Source organism: Varanus komodoensis, unplaced genomic scaffold, assembly GCF_004798865.1.
Source record: "Varanus komodoensis strain SLA01 unplaced genomic scaffold, ASM479886v1 scaffold36, whole genome shotgun sequence".
NCBI classification, from domain to species: Eukaryota; Metazoa; Chordata; class Lepidosauria; order Squamata; family Varanidae; genus Varanus; species Varanus komodoensis.
In genome coordinates, this window is record NW_025335873.1 from 1320500 (window position 1) to 1347408 (window position 26909).

The 26909-nt window shown below is 53.6% G+C and overlaps 2 protein-coding genes and 1 long non-coding RNA gene across 6 annotated transcripts in view; all 3 read right to left on the minus strand.

The window, feature by feature from the left end:
- The window catches only part of PRRC2B (proline rich coiled-coil 2B), a 63242-nt gene extending 62955 nt beyond the window's left edge, over positions 1 to 287 (minus strand). For all 4 annotated transcript variants that reach the window (XR_006415635.1, XM_044439891.1, XM_044439890.1 and 1 more), the window contains exon 1: positions 153 to 287. The gene's annotated coding sequence lies outside the window, so the exon portion shown is untranslated. The remainder of the gene's footprint in view (positions 1 to 152) is intronic.
- Positions 288 to 6931: 6644 nt separating this feature from the next.
- Positions 6932 to 10185, minus strand: LOC123028290. Its single transcript, XR_006415643.1, has 2 exons — positions 8254 to 10185; positions 6932 to 7471 (listed from the first exon to the last, which is right to left on the minus strand). It is a non-coding gene; the product is annotated as an uncharacterized LOC123028290 (long non-coding RNA).
- Positions 10186 to 23654: 13469 nt separating this feature from the next.
- PLPP7 (phospholipid phosphatase 7 (inactive)) overlaps positions 23655 to 26909 on the minus strand; it is a 17541-nt gene continuing 14286 nt past the window's right edge. Inside the window, exon 2 of the mRNA XM_044440134.1 lies at positions 23655 to 24487. Within this exon, the coding sequence (XP_044296069.1) occupies positions 24123 to 24487 (365 nt within the window). The 3' untranslated portion in view covers positions 23655 to 24122. The remainder of the gene's footprint in view (positions 24488 to 26909) is intronic.

Here is a 26909-nt window from a genome sequence, read left to right on the forward strand (position 1 = left end):
GCCGCCCCGCCCCCGCCCGGCCGCTCCGACGCGCCGCCCGCCTTCCTGGCTCCGGCTCCATTTTCGGGCTGCCTGGCCTCCCGCCGCCCCACCCCCCGCGCGTCCGCCCCCCAGAACGGCCCCGCGGGCGCCCCCGCGCCCCCAATACCCACCTGTTGTGGTTGAGGGGAGCCGGGCGTGCCTGGGGGGCCGGTCGGCGGGGGGCGCCGGAGGCTCGCGGGGCAGGATGGCTGCGGATCCGAAGCGGCGGAGCGGCTGGCGGCTGCCTCGGAGCGTCTGCTGCGCGCGCCTCCGCCTCCGCCTCCGCCTCCGCCTCCTTCTCCTCCTCCGCCGCCGCCGCCGCCTCCCCCTGCGAAGGGCCCGTCAATCCCCGGGCTGGAGTGAGCCGCTCAGCCCGCAGCGGCCTGGCCTCGGGGAGGGACAGCGGCCCCTGGCGAGCCCGCCGGGCAGAGCAAGTCGCGGCGGCGGCGGCGGGCGGGCGGGCGAGCGCAGCCGGCGAGGCGCAGCGACGGTGCGCGCGGCAGGGCGGGCAGGTGCGCGCCGGGCGGGCGCAAGGGAGGAGCGAGGCGGCGGGGGCCGGGGGAATGCGGCAGCGGGCGAGCGGGGCGCGCGGGCGAAGGACGGGGGGGGCAGTGGGGGGAGAAGGCAGGTGCGCGCGCGCAGCACGGGACAGGTGAGTCCAGACGAAGCAGCAAGGGAAGGAACGCCTTCAGATGCCTGGAGAAGCCGTCTTCAGCCTGGTGCCTTCCAGATGGTCTGGACCACGACTCCCATCATCCCCAGCACAGCTGGAGGGTGCCCGGTGGGAGAAAGCAGCTCTGGGGCTCCAGTGGGCAGAAGGGAGAGCTTTGATCTTCAGTTCTACTTAGGTTATTACGTTCCTTTCCCACTGAACAACCAAGCTTACAAAAATTAAAACCTGAGAAGTACATTATCCAATGCACAAATTTGCAAAGAGATAAGCATACAACGCAGAAACAGCCATATAGTTAAAAACAATTCTGAGCCTGAAAAATCAAGACTGGATTAAAACTTCATCATACTGTTTTAAATGTGTGTTAAGATGTTGCATGGTGTCACCGTATTTGTGTATCCTATTGCACTGTATGAATTGTTACTAACCTTCCAGAAAGCATAGACTATTCGGTGGCATAGCAATGAAATAAAAATGAAATTGCATAGGCAGACACGTGATCTGCTTCTGTGCTTCTCACTCCAGACTCAAATTAGCACATTTCGCTGCAATACACACACCCAGCCTCCATAACAGCAGACGTGTCAGGTTGACTAACCAGTTTGACCCATTCCAGCAACCTTTTGCCACAAAGACAGGTTCTCAAATTGGGCAGAGAGAAGATACCTGAGAGCCGATTCCGGGGTGGTGACCCACGACCCATCCAGGGAGCTTCAGCTTTGGAGACTCTTGCTGGCTATGTTCCAGCAGTGGAAGGACCCAAAGGCAAACCCAGGGTGCCGGAACACAATAATACCTGCCCGCCAAAAACAAAGCCTTCAGAAAGGTGTTTCAGTCTTTTGGAACTGGGGCGGGAAGATGCACAAAAGCTCAGAAGAAACAAGATAATAGGGGGTTTGGTTAAGACAGAAGAAAAGGGTGCAAATGTCATTTTGTTAGCTCTGAGCTGGTTGCATGTGATGTTTTTTAAACTGAAGTGTAGCAGACCTCTGCAGCACGCTTCCCTCTCTAAAGTACTAGACAGCTCTCACAACAGCCCTGCAAGTCTGGTGAGGCCGAGAGAGGATGACTTTCCCATGGCAGCTCAGTGAGCTTAATGGCAAAACAATAAACTATCTGAGGCCAGCAAGCAACATGTACCCCGGGGAGCTCTCACTTGGAGTGTATTATGTAGTGATGGGGTAGACACGGTTGGACGTTCCCCTTGGGACAGGGACTGGTTCGTTCAGCACTCCATCTCTAGCGTACCATTGCTATAAATGACACATTCTCCCGAGATCTCCAAGGAAACATATCAAAGCCAGGGAACAAAGCACCAAACAGAATTATCTTCCGCAAACAAATGGGGGGAAAGTCTAGAAAGCAACTGATGCCGTTTCAATTTGTAAAGGTGTGATGCACTGAGCAAGGGCCTTTCAGATACTACCAAATGCCCACCTGGAAGAAACTTCCAAGTGTAGGTTTGTCATGTGGTGCAGTGGTTAAGAGCATAGGACTGGGACTCAGGTGATCCAGGTTCTGGTCCCCGCTCAGCCATGGAGCCAACTGAGTGACTTTGGGCCAGTCACAGACTCTAGGGCCCAATGTACCTCCTAGGGCTCTTGTGAAGATAAGACTGGGGGAAGCAGGATCATGATGGAAGCTGCCTTGAATTACCTGAAAGGAAAAATGCAGGAATATAATAAAAATGTACAATGGCCCCACAGCTCCATTACTGCTGCAGTGAGAAGCATGCAGCTTCCCAGTTCTGGCCAGGACCTGGTGCCCGTTCCCACCAGCAATGCCACGATCAGCATTCAGCTTAACAGGACCCAGGAGGAGAGACGTCACTAAGCTCAGTGTTTCCAAGAATTAGCCTAGATCAGGGGCCAGCAACCTTAAACACTCAAACAGCCCTTTGGACCCGTTTCCCAAAGAAAAGAAAACTCCGGGAGCCACAAAGCCCCTGTGATATCTAAAATGAAGATAACACTGCATATATCGTTTTTTACCTTTATGCTATGTATAAAAAAAGCTATAGTGTGGTGCATTTATGAAATCGATGAATGATTCTTTTATATAATCTCCATCTGTGAACAGCTTCCTGTCCTGACTATTTCCTGAGCGGCCACAAAACTAACATATGCAGTTGGATTTGCAGACTTAATCCACTTCTTGAGATGATTTTTGCTCAGATCAACCTTCCGCATCAGTTCCGAAATGGCTTTTTCTCTCTCATCTCCATCCAGATATTTTTCAGCAAAGGCTGTGTGTTTGTTCTGGAAATATCTTGCAACATTCGACTTTTTGTTGTTTGCCAATTTCTCACCACATATTAGGCATACTGGTAAACCAGTCTGGTCAGCAGTGAAAGCAAATGAATCTGCCCACGTACCATTAGACGTTCTGTTTTCTTCTGAAACTTTTCTTTTCTTGGATTTATCCATGGTTGGCCCACCGGGGGCTGAAAAGCTCAGTAAATCACGTGCCGGCGGGTGTCACACATTGGCGGTTGTGACGCATATTTTGAGCGGCAGGGAGCTGCAGCAGAGGGATGAAAGAGCCACATGCGGCTCCGGAGCCGTGGGTTGCTGACCCCTGGCCTAGCGGCTCCGAGACCCAGAGGTGGAGGAGGAAGCACCTGAGTTGCTTCTTGCCTCTGCTACCTCAACTCAGTGCTGGCCTTGGGGAAGTCACTTTGCCTGAGACTCAGTCCTGCCCTCCAGCCACGTGCAACGTGGGGACACTGCCCTGCTAGATCTGGAACTGCGGAGACGTTCTCCAGGGTTGTGTTCCAGTGATAAGAGGGGCGAAAGCAAACAGTGTGGTGCCAAAAGGCCAATATTTTAGCTCAGAGCTCTTGATGCCCATAACTAAACCTCAGGCCAGTATGTGAGACTTTTAGAATGGGAGGAGGAAATGGCTCAACTGTTCTGCATCCCTGCAACTTCCTTTATCCCCAAACTGAACTTGGCCTGGATGCCCCATTAAGTTGAAGAAAATGCTAAATTGCTCCCCGTCCAAACTTCTGTTCTTCTGTGGAACACCTGGCTTTTTAAAAGTTCCGAGATCCTCATTTTGTATTGTGTTGTAAGCCGCCCCGAGGCTTCGGCAAGGGGCGGCATAGAAATGTTCTAATAATAATAATAATAATAATAATAATAATAATAATAATAATAATAATAATTTTTACACAAATTTGCAACATGTTTTCTATGAATTGGTTCTTTCTCTCTCTTTGGTTCTCAGTTTCATTCTAATTATATCTTTTACACTCACACCCTTCCTGGCTGCTGTATATGTTTTAATCTTATCTTTCACAGTAAGCTGTGAAGATCTAATTCGATATAAACTTACCTGGAAGTAAACCCCTCTGAAAAGAATAGGACTCACTTCTGATCCGAGGTGTGAAGGCCCCACACTGCAGCTGCATATGTGTTTTCTGTTCTCTGACTTCTGCTGATATTACATTTTAAATGGTGGCTGGATCCTAGTTCTCCGTGTGAAACAGCAAAGGGCATTCTGAGCAAGTCCTTTCCAACAGTTCAGCTTGTGCATTATATTAGCAGCTGGGTTAGGGGGACTTCAAGCCCTGGGGGTCCGAACCACTTCCTTTGCTGGCGCTCCTTATAACTTGCTCCCAACAAAGCCCGAGCTGACCCACAAAGCAGCTTTGATCTTGATGTGACCCACTTCTTGCTGCTTTAGGGCACAAAAGCCATTAAGTTAAGGGGCTGAGAGAAAGCAGAAGCACCAACTGCTTGGGAGAGAAAAGAAACCACACAGATCCATAACACCAAAACAATCCCTATTATTATTATTAAAAATAATAATTAATTATTATTATTGTAATAATAATATATGGTTGTTTCTATACTGCCCCTCAGCTGAAGCTTTCTGGGCAGTTTCTAGCAATATAAAGAACATTATAAAACAAAGCAATAAAACAAACACAAATAACAGAAAACAATCATGTTAAACGATTTTAAATCGATTTAAAATATCTTTAAAAATTGTTGTTGAGTAGGAAAATCATGCCGACTCTTCACAACCCCATGGACAACACTTCTCCAGGCCTTCCTGTCCTCCACCATCCCCTGGAGTCCACCTAAGCTCATGCCGACGGCTTCAGTGACTCCATCCAGCCACCTCATCCTCTGCCGTCCCCTTCTTCTCTTGCCGTCAATCGTTCCCAGCATCAGGGTCTTCTCCAGGGAGTCCTTCTCATTAGGTGCCCAAAGTATTTGAGCTTCATCTTCAGGATCTGTCCTTCTAAAGAGCAGTCAGGGTTGATTTCCTCTAGGATTGACTGATCTGATCTCTTTGTGGTCCAATAAATTGAAATAAATTTGGAAGATTCGGCAAGAAGAAAAAGCACCAGAATAACCAGGCCACTATCTAACCAGGGAGGTCCTGAAAGGTCTCCACATTCAGGGCTGTCTTAACCTGGGGCCAGAATGACAGCATTCACACGATAGCAGGAAGCACCAGGTCTCGGGAGGTTTGCAGAAGCTTACAAAGGAGGGTACCCTAAGGATGGGACTCCAAAAACAGCCGAAGGAGGGCTGAGAATGCTGCTTGGCTGTGGAAGGATGGCTACTTTGGGGAGCGCATAGAAATCCAAGAGGGAGGTGGAACGGAATGGAACCTTTCAGGAGAGGGCCTGGCTGGCCGACTGGAACAGCAAGCAGGATAGGCAGCTCTCTTTCACCACTCTAACCCCAGGTGTCCCTCTGCTTTTGAGGCTTCAGAATCACAGAAGGGCTCCACCTGCCTGCGTTGAATTGTAAGTCATGTGCTGCAATAGCCAAAGCCACTCCTAAGAGCAGCGTGTCCTGAGTGGAAGATTGCAAATTTCTTGAATCACCATGACGAGCAGCTTGCCGTTTTGGCCACAGTACCTGATTTTTCAAATTTTTGAAATGGTTGTGTGTTCAGAAGATGGCCCTTCTTGGCCACTTGAGGGCGCCATACGATAAAAGCCATCTGGCCGGCTGCGAATGCCGTTCCCTGCGGAGGAGCAAAACACAGCGGCGCGTCCTACAAAGCCAGCTTGGCTTCTGGGCAAGCGCAATGAATGGTCCCCTTGAGCCGGGGTGGGGGGGAAACGGCGGCAGCGACCCCCACCTTGCGGGTTGCCTCCCAGGATCCGGTGGTCAGAAATGGGCCACCTCTGAGGGTGGAGGTGCCACAGGCATCGGCCATAGCTAGGAAGAAGCTAAGAAGCCTGCTAAATGGGACCAAAATGCTCCGGAGGATCCCCAGGACCCTTTTCCGAAATGTTGCATGCATGCTTCTAGCATCGGTGGTGCGTCTAGGCCTGCAGTTTAGGCCCGAATCTTGAGCCCTCCCTGAGCCGAAAGACAGAATTTCGCATTTCAGCATGATTGCTTTCCAGCCTGTTTTTGTTGTTTAAATGTAATTTTAAAAAAATGCTTAAAACAAAGGTCAGGAGGGGAAGAGTATGAAAAGGACGGCACATTGGCCATTCCGGGAAATAGGGTGGTGTACTGGACAGAACATTAGAAAGACAGAAACAGAGCGAGTCAGAAGGGGTCTCCCGGGCCATCTAGTCTGACCCCTGGCTCTAGCTGGCTCTGCTCACGACATGCCCACCATGTGGACGTCCAGCCTATCCTTGAACACCCTCATCGATGGGGCCTCAACCACCTCCCGTTCATGTGATCTGGCACAGGGAGATGGAATAAATTTCTTAAGGACACTTTTTAATATAAAATTACTGTATGTTGCATGCTTGAAATACGATGTGAACCTAAAGTCAGTCGGCCTTCAATATTCACATTTAACCAAACTTTGAAAGGGAGTTGTCCAATAAAAAGGATATGTTAGAGAAAAGAGTACCAAAATGTGCCATCTTATATTTTCTCACAAAAGATGTGCATATTATGTGAAAAATATGTACTGGGAGAAAGGTACACCAAAATGCTGGCATGTTTTTGTGCAAATCAAAAAACAAACTTCAAGTTTCTGAGGAATGGAACTTAAGCCAGGAAAAATGGTAAAAAGACAGTATAGAAAAGTGTTAAATAAATAAATAAATAAATAAATGTGCTTCAAGTTAAAAACAAATTCAACTTAATATTGGGTGGGTGGGGAGGAGAGAAATGGAAGAAAGCCAAAATGAAAAGATTTGTCTATCATTAATCTGCTTTTTCTAATGTTCCATCTGCCAAACTGTGGCCAGCCCCATGTCACAGATAAACAGGGTTTAAAAAGAAAAAGATGACCTTCCACGGGTTTGAGTCAGAAATGCCTATTTTTTGTGATTTCTCTGTGTAACAATATACATCTCTGTATCTGCATGTACAATCAAGAACAAACACTTTCAACAATGCATTTCCTTAATCTAATCACAAAGATAAAACAAACCAAATTTGCAACAGTGTCTTTTTTTGCTTCCTGTTATTCTTTTGAAAACTTACATTTCTGTCTCATCCTCTGTTCCTCCCCAAAAGGATTTCTGAGTGGCAGCAGCCCAAAGAACTGAGGCTGCAGGGTTTATCCACTAATGAATGGAGACTGCTTTCTAAAAAGTTGTCTTGCTCTGGATGCAACCCTACCACCCCTGCTGCTCCGAATTGGAAGCTGCTTCTACCATGCCCTGCGCCCTGGTTTTTATCTAGACAGCTGTTGACAGCTGTGTGGATAAAGCTCCAGTGAAGGGAAGGAAGGAGTCTGGGATACCGATGATGATGATGATGATGATGATGATGAGACCACTGCTTGCTCAGTCATTCCTCCAAGGACTCCCTGGTGAGATGTTAATTTTTAGACCACCTAAAAAGATGCCAACATGTTCCAGACTGACCACCTGTAATATGGCCAGAAAACATTTCCCAAAGCAGTGTGACTCCCGCTTGTGTTGCTGCCAACATTATCAGGTTGAGAGAATGCAATTGTAAGGAGGAGGACATCCTCAGGCATAGCTGCACGGCCCGGAGTGCCCCGATCTTGAAAGCTCGGCACGAGGCGAGAGTCAGGAGTGTCCCCAAGGACGGAGGGGAGCTGGGACTGGCGCTCTGGCCGGCGGTGCAGAAACGTCCCAGCCTTGCGCGCAAAGGGTGCAGTCCTCAGCTGCAAGAGGGAAGGCCGCTGGGCAGGGCTGCAGTGCCAGAACAGCCGGCAGAAGCTGGCGCGGGGTGTGCACGTTTATTAATAACCTGCTGAGTCAAGGGGCTCTTCTCCTTGGGTTCCAGGATCACAAGATCCAGAAGCTGCGTGGCTGGCAGAATTGTGGTTTTCATCCCTCCCTCCTCTCTTATCTGTGCAGACAGATGGGAAGGAAGCAGCCCCGGGGACAGCATGCCCATCGGCTGACCTTTCCTGCAGGGGACTTCATCCAAGTCTGGGGTTTGCAGGCCAGAGTTCCCCAATCCGGGGTCCCAAGCAGACCTTCTGGGGGTCACCAGGTGACTGCTGCCTCCTTCCCCCACACGGCCAATCACTTGCTAGCTCCCTGGCATTTGCACAATACTGCTTTCTCCCACTTTAAAAGGCCAACTTGTCTCTCCAAAGACTTAATTATTGGGGGTGCAATCTTTCAGCTAAAATATCTTCACTATTTCAGCATCTCTGGGGTGTCCTGGCCCTGCTTTTTCGCCCCTCAGCCTTGCACACCGCTGAGATATGGCCCGTGAGTGCTTCTCTGCGGTGCGATTTGGCCCAAAAGAGCTTCTGCCGCTTGCTCCAGACTCCAAGGGGAACTACAAAGGGAAGGCCAAATGCACTTCCAAAGCATATTGCTTTTGCTCTTTGCAAAACAGCTGGCAATGACAGTGTTTGCTGGAGCTGGACGTATCCATGGAAGCAACCACTGTTCCTGCCACTCAGGGCTGCAGGCCAGAGTGTTCTCTAGCTCACCTAGAGACGCTGCAAGAAACCAAACCTGGCTCATTCCTCCTTCTCGGTTGGTTTGTATGCCACTTTACCACAACAAAATGGCATTCAAAGTAGCTTACAGAGACCTCCGAAGAAAGCAAAAGTGCAAGAAATATGGCAAGCTTTCAGGACAAGTGACCCTGACCAGTCATAACAAAAGTTACATCAAATAGCCCAATTGCATCAAAATAAATATTCATCAAGCTTAAGCAGACCTTGAATAATTCATTGCAAAGGCCTAACAGTAGAAAAATACAGAATAAACTCCTACATTGGAAGAACAGAAAAAAATACACCTACTGCTATTACTACTACTTGCATTATATCACGCTTGTTTTCTTTTGAAGAAAACCCAAGACACTTACATAGCTCCATTATATCCTCATGACCACAACAGCCCTGTGAGGTAGATGAGGCTGAGTGGGAATGACTGACTCAAAGTGCATCACGGCTGAGAGGGGACAAGAACTCAGGTCTTCCAGGTCCCTAGGCAAGCGCCACTCTTGCCAGCTACATCACACCCTCTTTCTAGGCTAACCCAGCCGCACAGCTCAGGCAAGACCCCTTCAGGGCCTTTCAGCGGTCATTGTCTCTCAGAAGGGCTGCCACAGGTCTGTCCTGTACTGGGAAGGCACCGTTTGCTTGAAGGGCTGTCCAAACCAGCTTTAAAGATCAAGAACCATCCAGATGGAGGAAGAGCCGGGCTTTGAGGCTGCCCATCAACGGTATCTGGAGAGCGGGTTAAGCACAGAAGGTGCACCTGGGCAAGCCTTCCATGCTTCCTTGAGATGCCCTGTGCTTCTTTTGGAGTTGCACCAATTCTTTCCAATTGTGCATATAAACGTTAGCAGTGTCCATGTTTGTTGCTAATGTGCATCCTCTTCTTTTCCTTTCTCCGGGCAGCGAGGTGAGCGGCTGGCTGTCTGGGCCTTTCTTCCTGCGTACAAGTCTTGTCTGCCACTGAGCAACAGTCTTTCCCCTTGGATTGCGCTTTCCCGCTCTGCCCCGATGCAAGGGAGGCCACGGAGAAATCCAGGCGAACGCACTGCTGCAGCACTGGAGGGCTGGAAAGGGGCCAGAGAAAACAGGCGTCCAGATAAAGCAGCAGAGCTGCCCAGTGAATGGTCCCTGGAGCAGAGAGTGTGCCTTGACGAGCGGCAGGCCCAGGCAGATTCCTACCCCATCTCCTTCCAAATTAAGAGTCTATGGTGAGAGGAAGTACGGTGTACTGATTAGAGCAGCGGACTGGGCAGAACGGGTTCGTGCCTTCCTTTGGCCATGACACCTCCCAGCTCTGTTTGGGCCAGTCACTGACTCCCTTGGCCTGATCTACCTCACAGGGTTGTTGGGAGGACAAAAATAGGAAGGAGAGAGGTCACGTAAGTCACCTTGGGCTCCTTGAAGGAAAGACACCTAAGTGCAAAAATAAAGACAATCATCTCCCATCAGCCAGTAAGGCCAGTGCCCAGGAATGCTGGGAGCTGTAGTCCAAAACCTGTGGAGGGGACCACGTCGGGGGAAGCCTGGAGCAGAACCTTGAGCGACGTTAACATTAATTGCAGCCAGGAAACCCTCTGGAGGACTTTGGGCCAGTCTCTCAGCTAAGCCTACCTCACAGAGATGTTGTGAAGATACAAATGGAGAGGAGGGGGCCGTGTCACCCCCTTGGGCTCCTTGCAGCAGGAAAAGCAGGACAGAAAGGTATGAAATAAATCAGTCGTGCTGTCCAGAGTCCCAGTGAAGCCAGGGCCAGTCTATACGTCACACTTCAAACCCCGCATCCTGGTGAGGCCAGGGGACAGGAGGAGAGGAGGGGCAGGGCAGCGAAAAGCCTGCAGTCCCAGGGGGCAGGAGGAGAGGAGACTGTGAGGGTCCCAGGAGTTTTATCTCAGCAAGGGCTTGGAGGGGCAGGCTGCCTCCCAGGGATTTGGGGCGCCTCCCTGGCCCTGGTCCAAGTCCCTACAGCATCGGCTCTGCCGGTGAAGGAGACCGTGAAGGAGGCCGGGGGCTTTAGCAGCCGAGATGCCCCTCTGCACCAGCCTCGCCGCTCTCCGTCCTTATTCTTTCTCTTTATTTGGAGTCCACTGGGGTGGAAATCCATTCATTTTAATCACTCACTAAGCCGCTGCAAATCCTATTGGTGCATTTGGAGGCGCTGCCGGGGAGAGATGTATTGTCTGTGCCAGGCTGCTATGCAGTGCAGGAGTGGACCTGCTGGAGGACTTTTAGAGGGTGCCGCTCCCCACGTCCCCACAGCGGCCACAGCGGCCCCGGGGCTGCGGGCCCCGCTCAGAGCTGCTCCCTCCTCTCGGTTCCGCGGCCTCAGGTGAACCTGCAGCTGCTGCAAGGAGGCCCGGCTGCATGGGAGGAGGTGACCCGAGGCCGTTTCCAGAGTGGAGGCAGGATCAGCCCCTGGCAAGGGAGGGAAGAGATCCTGGGCCTCTTATTTATTCATTTTATTCTTTGGCCAGGGCGACTTAATTTATTCTGTTAATTTATATTAATTTAAGGAAGTTTATTTATGGATGTGAGCCGCCCCAAGGCTTCGGCGAATGGGGCGGCATAGAAGTCTCCTAAATGAATGAATGAATGAATGAATGAATGAATGAATGAATGGCCCCAAAGGAAACAGTGCCTTTGCCCCTTCGGCAACCCACTTTTCTCTCAGGCTCATCCGTTGGCCTTCTGGGGTTGAGTGTTTTTAGACCGGCTGCATCCCTCGTGATGCCCCATTTGGTGACACTGCAAACTCTGTATGTGCCCACCAGCTCGAAAAGGTTGGCTTTCCCTGCTCTAGTCCATCTGCAGCTCCCGAGAAAGATGGCACAGGGAGCCAGAAGATGTGGGAGACTGGGGGGGGGGGGGCGGGGGAGTCCACAATTCAGGAGCTGTAGCTCGCAGTTGCCGTTTTCGGCTTCTGATCCTTTTAATGCTCAGCTAACATGACTTGGTTCTCACTTTCACGAAGGTTGGCAGATGTCAGAATTACGGCCGGTGACAACCCGTAAAAGATCTTGCTTCAGTTGGATTTTGATTTCATTGGCATACGTGGAAAAGATACTATTTATGACATACCGGCAAATCCGATTGAGGGTTTTGCCCAGTTTGATTGCAGCGGTTGTCAGATCTGTCATGCGTCTGCCCTGCATGCCAAATGTCCTCCGGGCTTGTGAACATAACCTTCCTAAGGTTGTCAAAATCTGTGCAAAACATTTCATGACAGTGCGGGGACACCACTCTGAGCCAAGAAGACGCGGACCAAAAGTCCGTCTCGGCCGGCCGGCTGTTCTCATACAGGCCCACCAGATCCTCACGGGAAACCCACAAGTGTATAACAGTCCACCCATACCCTCCTACCCATGCTCCCCAGCAACTGGCATACTTCCTCTGATCTGGAGGAGGTAGCCTAGAACCCTCACGGCTAGTCGCTTGGATAACCTCCATGAATTTGTCAGTCGACTTTCAGAGACATCCAAATTGGTGCTCAGCACCAAATGAATTTAACATCTAACTGTGTCCTTCCTCAGATCCGCACTGAATCTCACACCAGGCTAAGAGAATGAGGCACCTTGTGGCACCAAATAAGCTTTCTACGTCCAAAACACGCTAAAGGAACAGGGAATTGTTTAAAATATAACTTTCCTGCAAGGAACCTCTGAGAGCCTCTTGGATAACAACTGCCAGGTTGCCAGAACCACAGGGGTCCAGTGCCTTTAGGGCAAGTCCACAAATAGCCGACTCTTTAATTGTAAGGGCGCATCAGTAAGACATAAATGGCGCCATCACACACCCCGTGCATGAACGAGACCTGAGCGCCCAGCTGCCGAGCGCCAGTCCAGTGCCGGAGTCTGCTGAGGGCCACGTCCCGGGGGGGCTGGCGGGTCTGCTCCTCCTCTTGGCCAAGGCTTGGTTGTCCTCCGATTGCTCTGGCCCAGACAGCAGAGGTGGTGGTGTGGAGGAGCGATGGGAAATGCCACGGCCCCCAAGCGAGGGGAAGTCCTGTTGAGGAAGAGGAGGAGGGGCAAGAGCCCCGGGTGACCATGGGAGGTTGGCTCAAACAGGAGAGGGACCCATGGGAAATCCCATGCCCCAGGGCTCCCGAAAATCTGGAGCTGGCCCTGTTGCAGGCAGCACAGCGACTTTGTATTTTCCTGAAAATTCAGGAGTGAGAGGAAAAGCTTCCCCTGATCCAAACCCTAACCCAGAGGCATTTCCACAAGATGCAGGAATGTCACACTCAGGGGGTTGGGTTGACCGCCCTCTTCCTCTCTCCCATGCAGGCGGCTTCCAGGCCCCTGGAACAGTGCAGACATGCAGAATTCCTCAGCCCATCCCCTGTCCTTGCCTAACCCTGAGGAGACCAGCATGAAGGATCAGCACAGTCAGTCGGGCAGTTGCCACCGGCGGCACCGCTCGCCCGAGGGGCCAGAATTCCCCGGAATGCCTCCTCCTCTTCCGTCATGCTCACCTGCCTTCCTCACTGGCCCAGGTGAAGTGAGCAGCAGCAGCAGCAGCAGCTGACGCCATGGCCCCTCCCTCTCTGACCCTCTGCAGGTTGCACACCCAAGTGGCAGTCGTGGGCAGCCGGGGAAGGGGAGCCAGTGCAGCTGGGGCCACGGTGGGCCACTGGGGAAGGGGGCCCGGGGGCCCAAAAGCCCCCCGACCCTTGCTGCTGTCCCTGCATAAGCCACCCCTTACGGCTTGTGCTTGCCGCTTTTCTGCAATGAGTCCGAGGGCTTCGCAGGGTCGGCGATGCAGCTCTCTTCTCAAGAGACTCTTCCTCTTCCTCACCCTCACCCCTGAGCTGCTGACTCGGGCGGCCCGCTCTCCTTCCGCTCGGGAGTGTGAGATAAGGGGAGCGCTTTCCGCCTTTCCCGGGAGTATTTTGTCTGCACCACGTTGGCAAGCAGAGTTAACAGGAAGGAGGCTATCTGGACAGGAAGCCGCCGCCGCAGCCCAGACCAAGCACGGAAGAGCCGTCTGCCCTCCTTGCCGAGCCCACGGCACGCAGGGAAGCGCTGCAAAGCCTCCCACCCGCTCTTGTGGTCTCAGGTTGCCCCATCCACCCAGGGCACAGGTCCGGAAGGCTTTGAGGGCACCCCCCACCCCACTCGGGCCTCACTGGCATAATTCTTCTGGAACATGGGGAATCCAGAAATGTGAACACCCGCAATGCTCGGGGTCACTTGGATCCTCCAGGTACAGCCTGGAGCACAAATTGAGCAGCACCAGAACATTAAACTGGGGCAAATCTTGCCGAACTGGTCCAGTTTTCCTCTGCTGACTCCGCCAGGGTTGGCTTGGTCTATGGAGGGAATGGGCACCGCTTAGGGAAAGGGTACAAAATCCAACCAGTCTGCTCTTGGAGGGTGGGAGAGCAAACTCGGAGGGGTATTGGGGGTGGGGGGGGAGCTTGGCCCAGCCAGGACTGGAGCTGTTCACAGCCACTCCATCCTCCTTCCTTCCCTCCCTCTCCTCCCTAATTCTGGTGCTTGATGGCTGAAAACAATTCCTAGTGGAAATGCAGAGTCGGACAAATGGGGAGAAGAAAATCTCAGTCACTCCTTCTGCTCGACTCTGGGGGAACATGAGCCTTCAGGTTTGGGGCTTACGATCCTTGCTGTAGGACTGAGAACATAGCCTGGAGTTCAACTGAGAGCTTAGCCACGTTGTGTAGTGGTTAGAGCATTAGTTTGGGAGCCCCACTTGGCCACAAAACTTACTGGGTGGCTCTGGGCCAGTCACTGACTGTTAGCCAGCCTACCTCACAGGGTTGTTGGGAGAATCAGATTGAGAAGAAGAGCAGGATTATGAAGGGGAAAAGGCAGGCTATACATGGAGTGGTGGAACTGTATAAACTACTACTGGAAAACTACTTTTTGATTTCCACCCTAAGTATATTGGTGCAAACAATTACACAAGTAGAATCTTTAGTCATTCCCAAAGACAAAACAACTTGCTGTTTGGGGTGACGTGCACATTTCAAGAGATCACTGAAGAAAATGCCGATGCCGCAAGGTGTTTGGTGCGAAGCTGGGCCCCGCCTCGCAAAAGAGTCTTGCTTATTCGCCTGCAATGCCGTTTCAGGATGAATTAGTGAGCCAATTGGAGCCTGATTATCTGAAGTCAGAATTAATCATAATGCTGTGGAAAGAACAACAGTTGGACACCCATCGCCTGCCTGATGCTTTCCAGAGGCCATCTCCTCCCCTCTGCACGTCCATCAAAATAAAGGCCAGCAGAGGAGGAGGAAACGACGGGGGACTCTGGGGGGGGGGGGGTTCTCATTCTCCTGAAATAAAGCTATTTATTGGGTTGTGTTATCCCAGATGAGAGATGTTTCTTCTGGCCCTGGGCCTCTGGAGGCAAAATGAGCCCCTAAAGGGGCAAAAAGCCCCATTCACACCATCCCTGCCCAGCTGCTCTCGGTTCCAGGCAGTGGCTTCCATGACGGAGTCCAGCCATCTCTGACTTGGCCCTCCTTTCCCACGTCTGCCTTCTACCTTCCCTAGCAGAACGGCCTTCTCCGGGGAGCTGTGCCTTCTCAGATGTGTCCCATGTAGGGCAGCCCCGGTTTTGCCCTTTTTGCAAATCCCTGAGCTCAGAGGCTGTTGTGTGTCCGACAGCTGCAGGGAGGAACGGTGGTGGCGATTCTGGGTATCACCATGCCTTGCCTTGTTGGCCATCCAGGTAAAGCGCTGGAGAAGGGGCGGAAAGGAGGTGAGACGCCAACCGGAACAGGTGGGGCCGTTCAGTGCCAGCCTCCTCTCCTTCGTGTGCCCTTGGCATGCCCCTTTCCCCCTTTTGGGCGTGCTTGCATGGCTGGGAGGCCGTTGGGGCAGCGTTTTCTGCATTGGCTGCAAAGACAGACTCACCGAAGTCTTTCCCAAGGGCCCTCCAACGCAAACTGTGCTGCCGGGACAACATGCCAAGGCCGGAGACACGGAAGGTACAGGAACGGCCAGGCAAGGTGCAGCAGGAGAACGGCTGCCACAGAGGCTCTTCCAGAGCGCTTCCCCAGCTCCCAGGCGGCTCCCATCAGAGGCTGGGCACTCCAGCAGGGCCTGGGACTGATCCTGCAAATATGGCTGTGGTGGTGACCCCAGAGCCGCCCAAATCCATCGCACTGCGGGAGGGAAGCAGAGGAAATAGGATAAAATGGAACCCGTGCAGGATTGTGCTTCCCCCCTGCCCACTCCACTCCCCATCTGCCTGGGGCTATAACCCAGAGCTTTGCAAGTAGCTTAGTGCTTTCCACTTTTCTGTAAATTAAAACATTTTTCACTGCTGAACTCAACCAGCCTTGAAAAGTCCAGCACTGGAGGCAAACTTATGGCACTCACAGACTGTAGAAATCACGATCATTGTCATCTTTTTCAAAAATCGCCTTTCCATGGGGCGGGGGGCACTCAAGCAGCTCTTCTCGGACCCCCTTTGCTGCTGGAGCCTCAAAGCTAGCCAATGGCGGCCTGGAAATTTGCATCTCCAGCCGACATTATTTTCTGAATTAAAACTTGCGTTCTGCTGCATTGTTCGGCAGTGGTGGCAGGATGCGTCACGCCAGCTCGACTGAGTTCCAGCAGCTTTATTGCTGTGAGTCAGGAACAGAGACGAAAAGGAGAGATTTGCAGCCAAACCTGGCAGGGAGCCCCGCTGGCCTTCTGGATGCTCGATATCCTGATATGCCCCCTTTCTGCCATACACCATTCCTTCCTCGTGCCTCCCAAGTTCTCCCTTTCCAATACAGAGCATCGTCAGTCCAGCCTGGCCATTTCTCCTTGCTGGGAGGGGCTTCCACTTGCTATGCCCCCAAGGTCTTCTGGGCTTGCTTCTTTGCACCTCTGTGGTTGTGTTTGGGCTACAATTCCGTCAGCATCCCCTGGCCGAGTTTGCCATTGGAGGGAAGGACAGGTCCCATCTCGGGGGAACAGCCTGTCTCACTGGGCTGAGCTGGGCAAAGGAAGCGGTTTGTGATACGTGTGCTGTCAGGTTGTCTCCGACTTAGGGTGACCCCATGAACGACAGCTCTCCAAAATGTCACATCCACAACATCCCTGCAGAGCTGTTCTCAATTCCCAGTGGGGCTTCCTTGATGGGGTCAACCCATCTCTTGTTAGAAACATAGAAACAGAGCGAGTCAGAAGGGGTATCCCGAGCCATCTAGTCTGACCCTCGGCTCCAGCCAGCTCCACTCACGACATGCCCACCATGTGCATGTCCAGCCTATCCTTGAACACCCTCAGTGATGGGGCCTCAACGACCTCTCCTGGAAGCCCATTCCACACCCTCGGGGTCCTAACTGTCAGGAAGTGCTTCCTGGCACCCAAATTGAACCTTGGTTCCCTGAGCTTTGCTCTGTTGGACCGCGTCCTGCCTTCCTCTGCAGGGGAGAACAGGTCTCTGCCCACCTCCGTGTGACACCCCCTCACATACCTGCATGTCGCCAACATATCCCCTCTGAGTCCCCTCTTCTCCAGGCTGAAGAGACCAAGTTCCCTCAGTCTGTCCTCATATGGCTTACCCTGCAAACTAGCCACCGTCCTAGTGGCCCTTCGCTGCACTGATTCTGACCTTGTTACATCCCTCTTGTAATGAGGGTCCCAGAATTGAACAGAATACTCCAGCTGCGGGCGCACCAGAGTCGTACCGAGTGGCAGTAACACCTCTCTCGATCTAGAAGCCACGCTTCTGGCTATGCAACCAAGGGTGGCGTTATTCAGTCTTTCTTTTCTTCTCCTGCCTTCAAATTTCCCTAGCATGGTTCTCTTCTCCAGAGTTCTACCCTCTGATGATGCGGTTAGTATATTAATGCAATGCAATGCAATTATTGGGATTAATTTAATTGACCCTTTTCCTGTAAGGAACCCATGGCGGATTACATAACCCCCTCCTCCACTCCAGTCTATCCTCACCACAACCTTGTGAGGTAGGCCAGGCCAAGAGTCAGAAGCCAGCTCAAAGTCACCCAGTTGGCTTCATGGCCGAGCAAGGACTTCGGCACGATTCCCCCATGTTCAGTGCAACACTCTCACCTACCGGCCCTCTTGGCCACCGGACTTTGCTACTTCAAATGCCATCGCCCAGGCCCTCTAGCCACTGATCTCACAGAGCCAAAAGGCTCAAGGGCAGGGGAACTGATGGGCGATTGCCGGCCTTCTCCCGCTGGAGATGAGGTGGGGAATCGCTCCATTCAATGGCTGCCATCCATTTCTCTCCCAGGAGTAAAGTCCCTGGCCAGGAATAAAGGGGCCACCCCACTGCAGTTGGACTGCCCCCTGACTGTTGCAGAGATGCTCACCGTAGGTGCGGTGCTCTCGTCTTTGCTTAATGAGAGTCGATCAGCTCTGACGGGGGAGCGGAGGGGGGGAGGCAGGTATCCTGAGCGTTGCTATAGAGACAGAAGCCGTGCAATTCCCATGTCGCTTCCACACTGAAGGATTTACCAAGATGTGCATGTGTTGGTGAGTCTATGCAAAGTCTCCATAGGACCCTAGAAACAGATCTCCCCCCCACCCCGCTGCACACGCCAGTGAACTCCGGTTTTAATCAAAGCAGCACGGAAGACGCTTCAGTGCCAGTGAAGTGATGTATCCAACCTGGATTTCGGTCTAAACATTAAGGGGTACGTCCATGGTGCTGAACCCACTGGGGTTCACGCTACCTTATGTTTCAGAGGCAGTAGGCCCATGTCCACCAGCCACTGGGGCAGATGGGCAAGAGATGCAGTTGCGCTCAAGTGCGTTTCCTGCGGGCAGCTTGGCACGGTTTGAACAAAATGCTGGATGAGCTGGACCTTGGTCTGATCCTGCACAGCACTTCTCACACTCTCCTTTTTGCAATCCAGAAGCATCCCCCTAACTGTGCTGCACAAGGCCCCGTGCAAGAGCTGCGACTTCGGCAGAGCTGTGGGCAACACCCTACAACCGACGACAGTCCCCAGAGGGTCGGTGCGACATCGAGATGAGAAGAGCCCAAAGACGCTTCCTCCTATGGAAACGGCTCCCCAACGCCCCCCCCCCGTCGTGCCCCCTTTCCTTGCCCCACGTCCTTTCCCCCAGACACTGGTGCTTCCCCTGCTTTGCAATTTCCCCTATTCTAAGAGGTTGCAAAGCCTTCCCTAAGCCCTCACTCCAGTCAGGAAGCCAGCGAGTTGCTCGATCGCGTTTCCATTCCACCTGACAGCCACGCCTCTAGACAGCAGCTGGCTCCACCCCTTCAGCCCTTAGCCCCTCCCACACGACACGTGGGGTGCAGCCCGCGGGAGCACCCTGGGGTTCTTGGGGGCCGCGGAGCCGTCCGTCTGGCCGTGTGCCGGGAGCCCCTTTGCTACCACGTCTGGGCCCGGTCTGGCTGCGCAGGCGACGATGCGAGAAGCGCGCCGTCACTTTAAGAGAAGAAGCGAGAATGAGCAGAAAACAGAACCAAGTCTTGCCAAAGGAAGATCGATGACTGTGTAGTTTCCTCCGCTGATGGAGGGGACATGCCACAAATCGGAGCGCTGCAGTTCTCCAAGGGATGGGGAAAGCAAGGGCACAGTGACGCCCTGGCCCTGCTCCTCTGCGAGACTTTCACGCTCCATGGAGAAGCCATCTGCACTGGTTTTATTTCAACTCCCAGGAGCAAAGATCAATAAGCTTTCAATATTTATTAAAAAGAAAGTTTCTTTTTTTTTAAACGAGAGGGAAAAATTTCTGCTTCTGCGGGTGACAGCTTAAACATGGCTTGCTTTGTAAAAAAGAAACGTTTGCAGATTTGTGGGTGGCAGGGAAAAACATTTGCCAGATGCAAAGGTGGAAGCCAAGGAGGCAAAAGCGGGGGGGGGGGGGCAAAGAGGCAACGGTCCAGGAAAATCGGAAGGAGCACAAAATGGGAGCAATGGGAAGGAGCCTTGGAGAGACGCCGACAGGGACCAAACCCAAAACAGCAGCAGGACAGATTGCTCTGGAGGCAGGCACCTCTCGTCTGGCCGTATTTCAGCAGAAGGTGGATGGCAACCAGCTGTGTACAGAACTTGCCCACTTCCAGCTCAGTTTTAAGCAGTTTCTATGCAATCTCTGCATTTAGTCTTACCTTCACGTCCTGCCATTCTCTCCTCCAAGGAACCCGAGACCGCTGACATGTTCCTCTCGATTTTATCCTCACAACAACAACCCTGTGAGGTAGGCTAGCACAAAGCCCATGAACGGCTCAAAGGCACCCGGTGAGCTTCACGGCCAAGCAGGGACTGGAGCCCTGCCCTCCCAGTCCCGACTGCAACGTGGCATCACGGCACGTGGCACCTGCATGTGGGAGGCGCTGAAATGTGTGTGACATATATGTAATTTGCAGCATGGATGAACCCACACACGGTACCCAGGGGACAGAACTGCTGCTGGTCACGTGGGGAGCCATGGATTTTTCTGGGGTGCCGGTGGACCAACTGGGACCCATGGACGCTTCAGCTGGGGGGGGGGCGGTCCTTCTCCTTGCAGCAGCTCCTCTGGGTGTCCGAGGAGCCATCCACGGAACCGATCAAGGTGTCTTTCCAGCATATGTGAACCTGTACTTCTGTTTCCTTTCGGAGCCTCTGGGCCTGAGATCCAGACCTTTCTGGTGGCTGGGACCACCACTGCGCAGGACTGCAAAAGGGTTTTGGTGGGACCTGCTTCACCCCCTTGTCGCCCCTCTGGGCTTCTTGCGCAGGCATGTAGTGGAACCGGGGCAGAGGCACTGGCTTCATCCCAAGTTCCCTGTGACCTCAGCTGACCTCCTCAGAATAGGTCAGCAGGAACAGGGGCTGAGGAACAATTCTCCCAGGACCCCTCTCTTGACCTCCGCCGTGACAAGAAGCATTTTGGGGGTGGCTTGGCCTGGATGGGCCCAACTGCCCAGCCTGATGGAAGAAGAGCGGTGAGTGGGAAGGAAACCTGCTTGAGCTGGTTTGTAGACACAGAACAAGCCTCCTTGCTTGGATGCTCCTTGCGGGCAGAGCGGTGCGGGGCAGGATTGGACACTGAGCGCTGCATCTCATGCGTGCGCTTGTCTGTGCTCTGCAGCTCGGCTCAGGAACTGGGGAGCGGAGGCAGACGGAGCCTCTTGACCGATGAAAAAAGAACGGATCCTTCTAGAATTCCAACAGCTACATGATGCCCTTGTCCAAGCCCTACCTCTTTAAAGTTGGACTCCAGAGTGGGAAGTGATGGAGAGGGGGAGATTTGGGGCAGGGAGGTAGAAGGGAAATGGGTATCGGTGTGCATGAGGGGTCCTCATGCCAGAGGGTGTGATTTCAGGAGCTCCCGGGGGGATCCGGGGGAGCTTTTGTTTCATTCTGAGCCCACTGAACGGCTCTGTACAAGGAAACCTGCTCCTGCTGGAATCTCTTGATCCGGTGAAGCAGCCGCACGTTTGCCAGCGGCGGAGGGCACTTTGGCAGGGGAAGAACCCCCAAAACCTCACTGCAGTGGGATTCCTTCAGAACACCAAGGCCTCGCTGATTATTTACGCCCCAAGCAGGGCAACCTTTGCCAGGGATGGATTTTCTATTTATTTTTTTCTTGCAGCGATGACCAAACGACTATGAAGAGGTGACCACTGCCAGCAAAAATTGCAGATTTTGCCAGCGGGAATGCTGAATTTGGCTGCAAGAGAACCTTTTGCCTGCCATCTCCTGGATGTTGGAGCTCAGTATTGGATCCAGATCCACCTCCTCTTCTCAGGGGCAGATGAGGGCTTGGCATGGCAGTGGAATAAAAACCAGCCTCTAGGAAGCGCTAAGCATGTTCAAGGGGCATAGGAACAGTGTCGGCTTCAAAAGTTGGCCACCCAAGTCGACTGAACGGGTGGCTGCTGGTGGGACGGCTTGAGCCCAAGGGCCGGAGGTTGCCTTCCCCGGACATAAGCAAGGTGGGATCTGAGCAACCCAACAGAAAAGGGTCTGAGGAGCTGCCACGGACAGCCCCGTGAACATACCGACCCAGGATACGGCCACTGCAAAAAGGGAAGCAATCCAAAGGTAAGCTACCAAGATCACTAAACCTGGTCAGATTTCGCGAGGCCCTGATCCTGCAGGGAGCCGTGGTGTAGCTGGGTTTCTTACAGCTCCTTGCCACTTACGGGGGGCTAGCTACTTCCTCCTCTCCCAAGAGCCCTTTACCTGAATGTTAAAGGAATACACCAGGCCGACCTGACGAGCCCTTTATTATAAGTTAGAGTCTGGCTTCATGCCTGGCTGACAAAAGGGTCAGCGGCTGAAAGTAAACCAGACAGCACCCTCCCACCCCCATGGTAGTACATGGGGGGTGCTGTAACCCAGGAATTTATAATATACCTTTAAAACACCCAACATGGTGGGAAGGGAGGTTTCCACTTAGCGAGGACATACACCCGTGGATTTCACTCTGCCCGTTTTATTCTCACAGCAACCCTGTGAGGTAGACCAGATGAAAGCAAAGGCCGTGTTCACACATCACGCCATGCAACACCTCACAGCTCCTCTACACAAGGTGGGGGGGGGTTGGGTCTCACCTCATGTCCACACCTTTGTGCAGTCTCTCTGCATGCTTCTCCGTCTCCATCCAAATAGCAGCACATATCCCATCAGCCCCCACAGCTCAGAAACAGTCCCAGGCGGCACCACTCCTGCCTGGGCCACCTGCCTCTCCTTCACTGGCCCACGCTCTCCCCTGGGCATGGCCCCCGCCATGGCTTTTGCCCCCCCCCCAAACACACCCGGCTTCTCTGCAAAGCGGCAGCCGACTCATTGGAGGGGCACTCTTGCTCGAGAGCAGAACTGTGGGGCCAGTCCCACTGCTGGCCTGCCCGCCACCCACGGTCCCTGTCGCCCCGCTCCCTGCTGCACGCGTCCAGCCCCACTGTGTGCAGGATTTGTGCGTGCTGCAGGGGGTGCCTCGGGTGCAGGCAGGCTGCGCTCATGGGGGCATCGGCCCGGGAAAGATGTCTGGCCCTGCCTTCCCATGGGTTTGTCCAGGCCTCCGTGGGGGGGAGCCTGGCTCACGGCCCTGGGGAATGCCAGGACCAGCTCGGAGCAGTGGGGTGGGGAGACGGGGCGGGGGCCTGGCTTCTCGGGGCCGTGATGGCGAGGCCTGCGGGCCACTTCAGAGCACTGCTCCCCACAGGGGCCACGACCGGACAGGGGTGCCAAGCTAGGGGAATGGGGCAGGGAACGAGGGCGCTCAGCTGCGGCGGCTCTTGTGGTCAAGTCAAGGGCAGGAGACACTTTGCGGCTGGGGCCGCGCATCACGACAAACCACGGTGAAGCAGGGAAACCGGGTGGCAAACCACTGTTTCCCTGGGCAGTTTCATGGAAACCGCCCAGGTTTGCCACGCTTCGCCGTGGATGCTGGGTTGACGTGTAATGACAAGCCGCACCCGTCTTGTCGCTATGTGTGCATTCAGCCACAGCGGCCTGCCCCGGGTCTTCTGGGGGGCTTTGGCCTGAGCAAGGATTTAAAGCAGGGCCTCTGCAGCCCTAGACTAACACTGAACCTCTGCACCAGACTGGGCCGGTTGGCCTGACTGCTCTTTGTGGCTTGTTGAAGCCTGGCCACCGCTTGCTGTGATGTCTGAACTCTGGAGCTGCGGGTTACCGAGGGGTCTGGAATATCCAAAACCCGCTGGCCAATGCCGACAAGCTCCAAAACCCACGGGGAGCAAAATGAAGCCCCGCAGGCTGTTTGGACTGTGCAAACTGGGACCCTGCTCACTGATCCTGCCCGCTGTGCTGCCCCTCTTGGCCTGATTATGAGGCGGAGTGGGGAGGAAACAGACAACAAACGGGGTTTGGGGCTGGCTTGCAAGGAGGTGCGTGGTGTGCGGTGCCTGTATGCCCAGACCTGCTCTGGAGGCCCCCCGCAGTTTCTGTCTAGTGGTGCGGAGTAGCTGGCTCCCCGGCACAGGGGCTTTTTAGCAGTGGCTTTCCGGTAGCGGAATGCCCTCCTCAGAAAGCCTGCCTGGAGCCTACACCCTGTGGTTCTTTTAGCGCCGGCCGTTTTCTTTTCCTAGGCTTCTTTAGTGCTTTGGTTTGGTTTTTAAATAATCGGACAGCATAAGAACACAATGCACGAATTCACCTGTCCCTGCACGATGCAATCTCAGAGGTGCCGCGTACCTCGCCAGGTGGCAAGCAGGCACATCTTTTATTTTGTATCCTCCGGGAAAGAAAATGCATGCGCTTCCCTATGAAACGGCCAGGACCTTGCTGCTCCTACATCCAGAGCACACCAGCTACACGACAACACAGCACAAAAGAAGGTTGCTTTGCCTCCTTTTTGCAGCCAGAGGAAGTTGCCATCCAAACAGGGAGTCAGGAAAACATGGCCAAACACAGCAGTGCGTCTTGACGGCCAGTCAAGAGTAGGCCAGGCACAAAGAGTTGCGGCCAGATCGTCGTCGTCCAGAAGGAAGCTGGTGTCCTTTCCGACACACAGGGCGTTTGTATGCTGTGCTTCGTTTTCAGAATGCTCGCTTTTAAAAAAGTATTGTCTTCTGTGCGTACAAAAGAAAAACACGGGGCGTGTGCGTGTGCAGGGGGGCGTAAGGCGGCCACCGCTCTTCACCACATGGAAATCAACATTTGACACGTGTTGGAAGGCATCCACAGAAACTCCACCAGCCGGAACTGCAGGTAGCCGAACGCAAAGCCAGAAAGGACGTCCGTGACGTGGTGTCGCCCAACCATGATCCGGGAAAGGCCGACCAGGAAGGCCCAAAGCACGAGCAGGATCCGGAGCGGGACGGCTAAAACCAGGTGGTTCAGGAAGAACTTAGACACCATGGCGGCCCGGCTGGCATGGCCGGCCGGGAAGGCATAGACGTCCATAGTCAGGTAGTCCAGCAGGCCCGGGCTGATGTCGAAGGGCCCCTTCCGCTTGGCCATCTTCTGCAAGCCGGCGACAGCGACAATGTCGAACAGCAAAGCTGGAGTGGGGGAGGCAAAGAGGAGAAAGAGGGCTAGAGGCAGGGAAGAGGCCGGTAACCAGCAAGCAAAAACGTACGTGACCGGTGAGGATTGTGTTTGTTCATCTGATTAATTCTTCTACTCATCTCCTGCCATCTTGTTCTCTTGTGAAGGAACCCCAGGCCAGTGTGGTGGCCCCTTCCCTCCTTTCCACGGTATCCTCACAAGAGCCCTGCAAGGTAGGCAGGCAGGCTGGCTGAGAATCCGTGAGCAGCCTCATGCCATCCGGTGAGGCTCAAGGCTGCGAGGGGATTTGAACCCAGGCCTCCCAACCCTGAGGCCAGCCCTCGAGCACCAGATTGGCACTCTTCTTATGTGAAGCACCACATCTGGAAAACAGGAGGGAATATTGGCATTGTTGGCTAAAATACTGGCATATGAAATTGGCTGCAGGAGCGTCCGACGCTCCAAGCTCGGAACTGCTGTGGGTCCCTTGGGAAGCAGCTGTCCTTCCAGGGGTGTCAATGAACCAGCGGAAGCCCCGTGCGGCTCCTTCTGCACGGCAGCCGCGACCCTGCGAACGCAGAACTGAAGCCCACCCTGTTCACCCGGAGTCCCCAACGCCATCTGGGAGCTAGCCGAGCCACTGGAAGAGACCAGGTTGCCGGAGATCAAATCACACAGTCTCTGGGCGCCCCCTCCGCGGGTTTAGACGGGAAAAAGGTCAACGGCTCCCCACACGCCTCAGCCAGCAAGGAACAATGCCGCACATTCTGCACTAGTCTTTCTAATTAGTGAAGTGTCCCCTCCAGCAGCTCTCCGGGAAGGCTTTGCGGGGAGAGTGTGTTTCCTTGCAGGGCAGTCCTCGCCATCCTCCAGCGGGCCCAGGGAGGAGTTGTTTGTGTTCCCAGAAAGAGATTAAGTTTGTCTGAGAACAGCTGCCCGGATAACCTCTTTGCCCCTTGCTTCCCCTGACTTAGGAAGGGTTTGCCATAGCTAGGAGAGAAAGGAAGGGCGCAAAAGACCTGCTATCGGCTTTCTTGTCCTACTTGGCCACTGCTATATCAGCAGACTGGCCTCTCCCTCACCAGTCTTATCTAGCATCTTCTGGTTTCCCTTTCCTCCGATCAGTTTCACCCATCAGCCAAGTTTTCTCTTCCCTGAGTCATGCAGAGCAACTTTATTCCCTGGCCATGAAGCTAAACTCTGCCAGGACTGAGCCACCAGCTTCAGAAGTGAATTCTGGGCTGCTAGTAACCCTTCTACGAGACACCCAGTGCAAGCAGAAACATAGAAACAGAGCGAGTCAGAAGGGGCCTCCTGGGCCATCTAGTCTGACCTCCGGCACCAGCCGGCTCCGCTCACAACATGCCCACCATGTGGATGTCCAGCCTATCCTTGAACACCCGCACCGATGGGGCCTCAACCACCTCCCGTGGAAGCCCATTCCACACCCTCGGGGTCCTAACTGTCAGGAAGTGCTTCCTGGCACCCAGACTGAACCTTGGCTCCCTGAGCTTGGCTCCGTTGGAGCGCGTCCTGTCTTCCTCTGCAGGGGAGAACAGGTCTCTGCCCACCTCCGTGTGACACCCCCTCACATACCTGTATGTCGCCAACAGATCCCCTCTGAGTCTCCTCTTCTCCAGGCTGAAGAGACCCAGTTCCTTCAGTCTCGCCTCACACCCCACCCCCTGCAAACCGGCCGCCAACCTTGTGGCCCTACGCTGCACTGACTCCAACCTGGCTATATCCTTTCTGTAATGAGGGGCCCAAAACTGAACACAATACTCCAGTTGCAGGCGCACCAGAGTCGTGTAGAGTGGTAGTAATCCCTCTCTCGATCTAGAAGCCACACTTCTGGCTATGCAACCAAGAGTGGCATTCGTCCTCTTGACCACCACATCACACTGCTGGCTCATGTTTAGCCTGCAGTCAACCAGCACCCCGAGGTCCCTTTCACAAGTGCTGCTCTCCAGCCACTTATCACCTAACCTGTACTTATGACACCCATTCCTATGCCCCAAGTGCAAGACCTTGCACTTATCCACACTGGACGCCATCCTGTTGCCTCCTGCCCACTTCCATAGTCTGTCCAGATCCTTTTGGATCTGGAGTACCTGCTCCTCAGTTGTGGCCACTGCTCCAGTTTAGTGTCATCTGCGAATTTGATCAGCAGACTGTTCATCCCTTCTTCCATGTTGTTAATTAAAAGATTAAACAGGATCGGCCCCAGGACAGAGCCCTGGGGGACCCCACTTGTCACTGGCCACCATCCCGATGATTCCCCGCTAATGGTTACCTTCTGCTTTTGGTCAGTCAACCATGCCCTAATCCACCGGACAGTGCTTTGGTGCATCCCAAAACTCCTCAGCTTCTCCACCAGGATATCATGGGGCACTTTGTCAAAGGCCTTGCTGAAATCCAGGTATACCACATCCACCG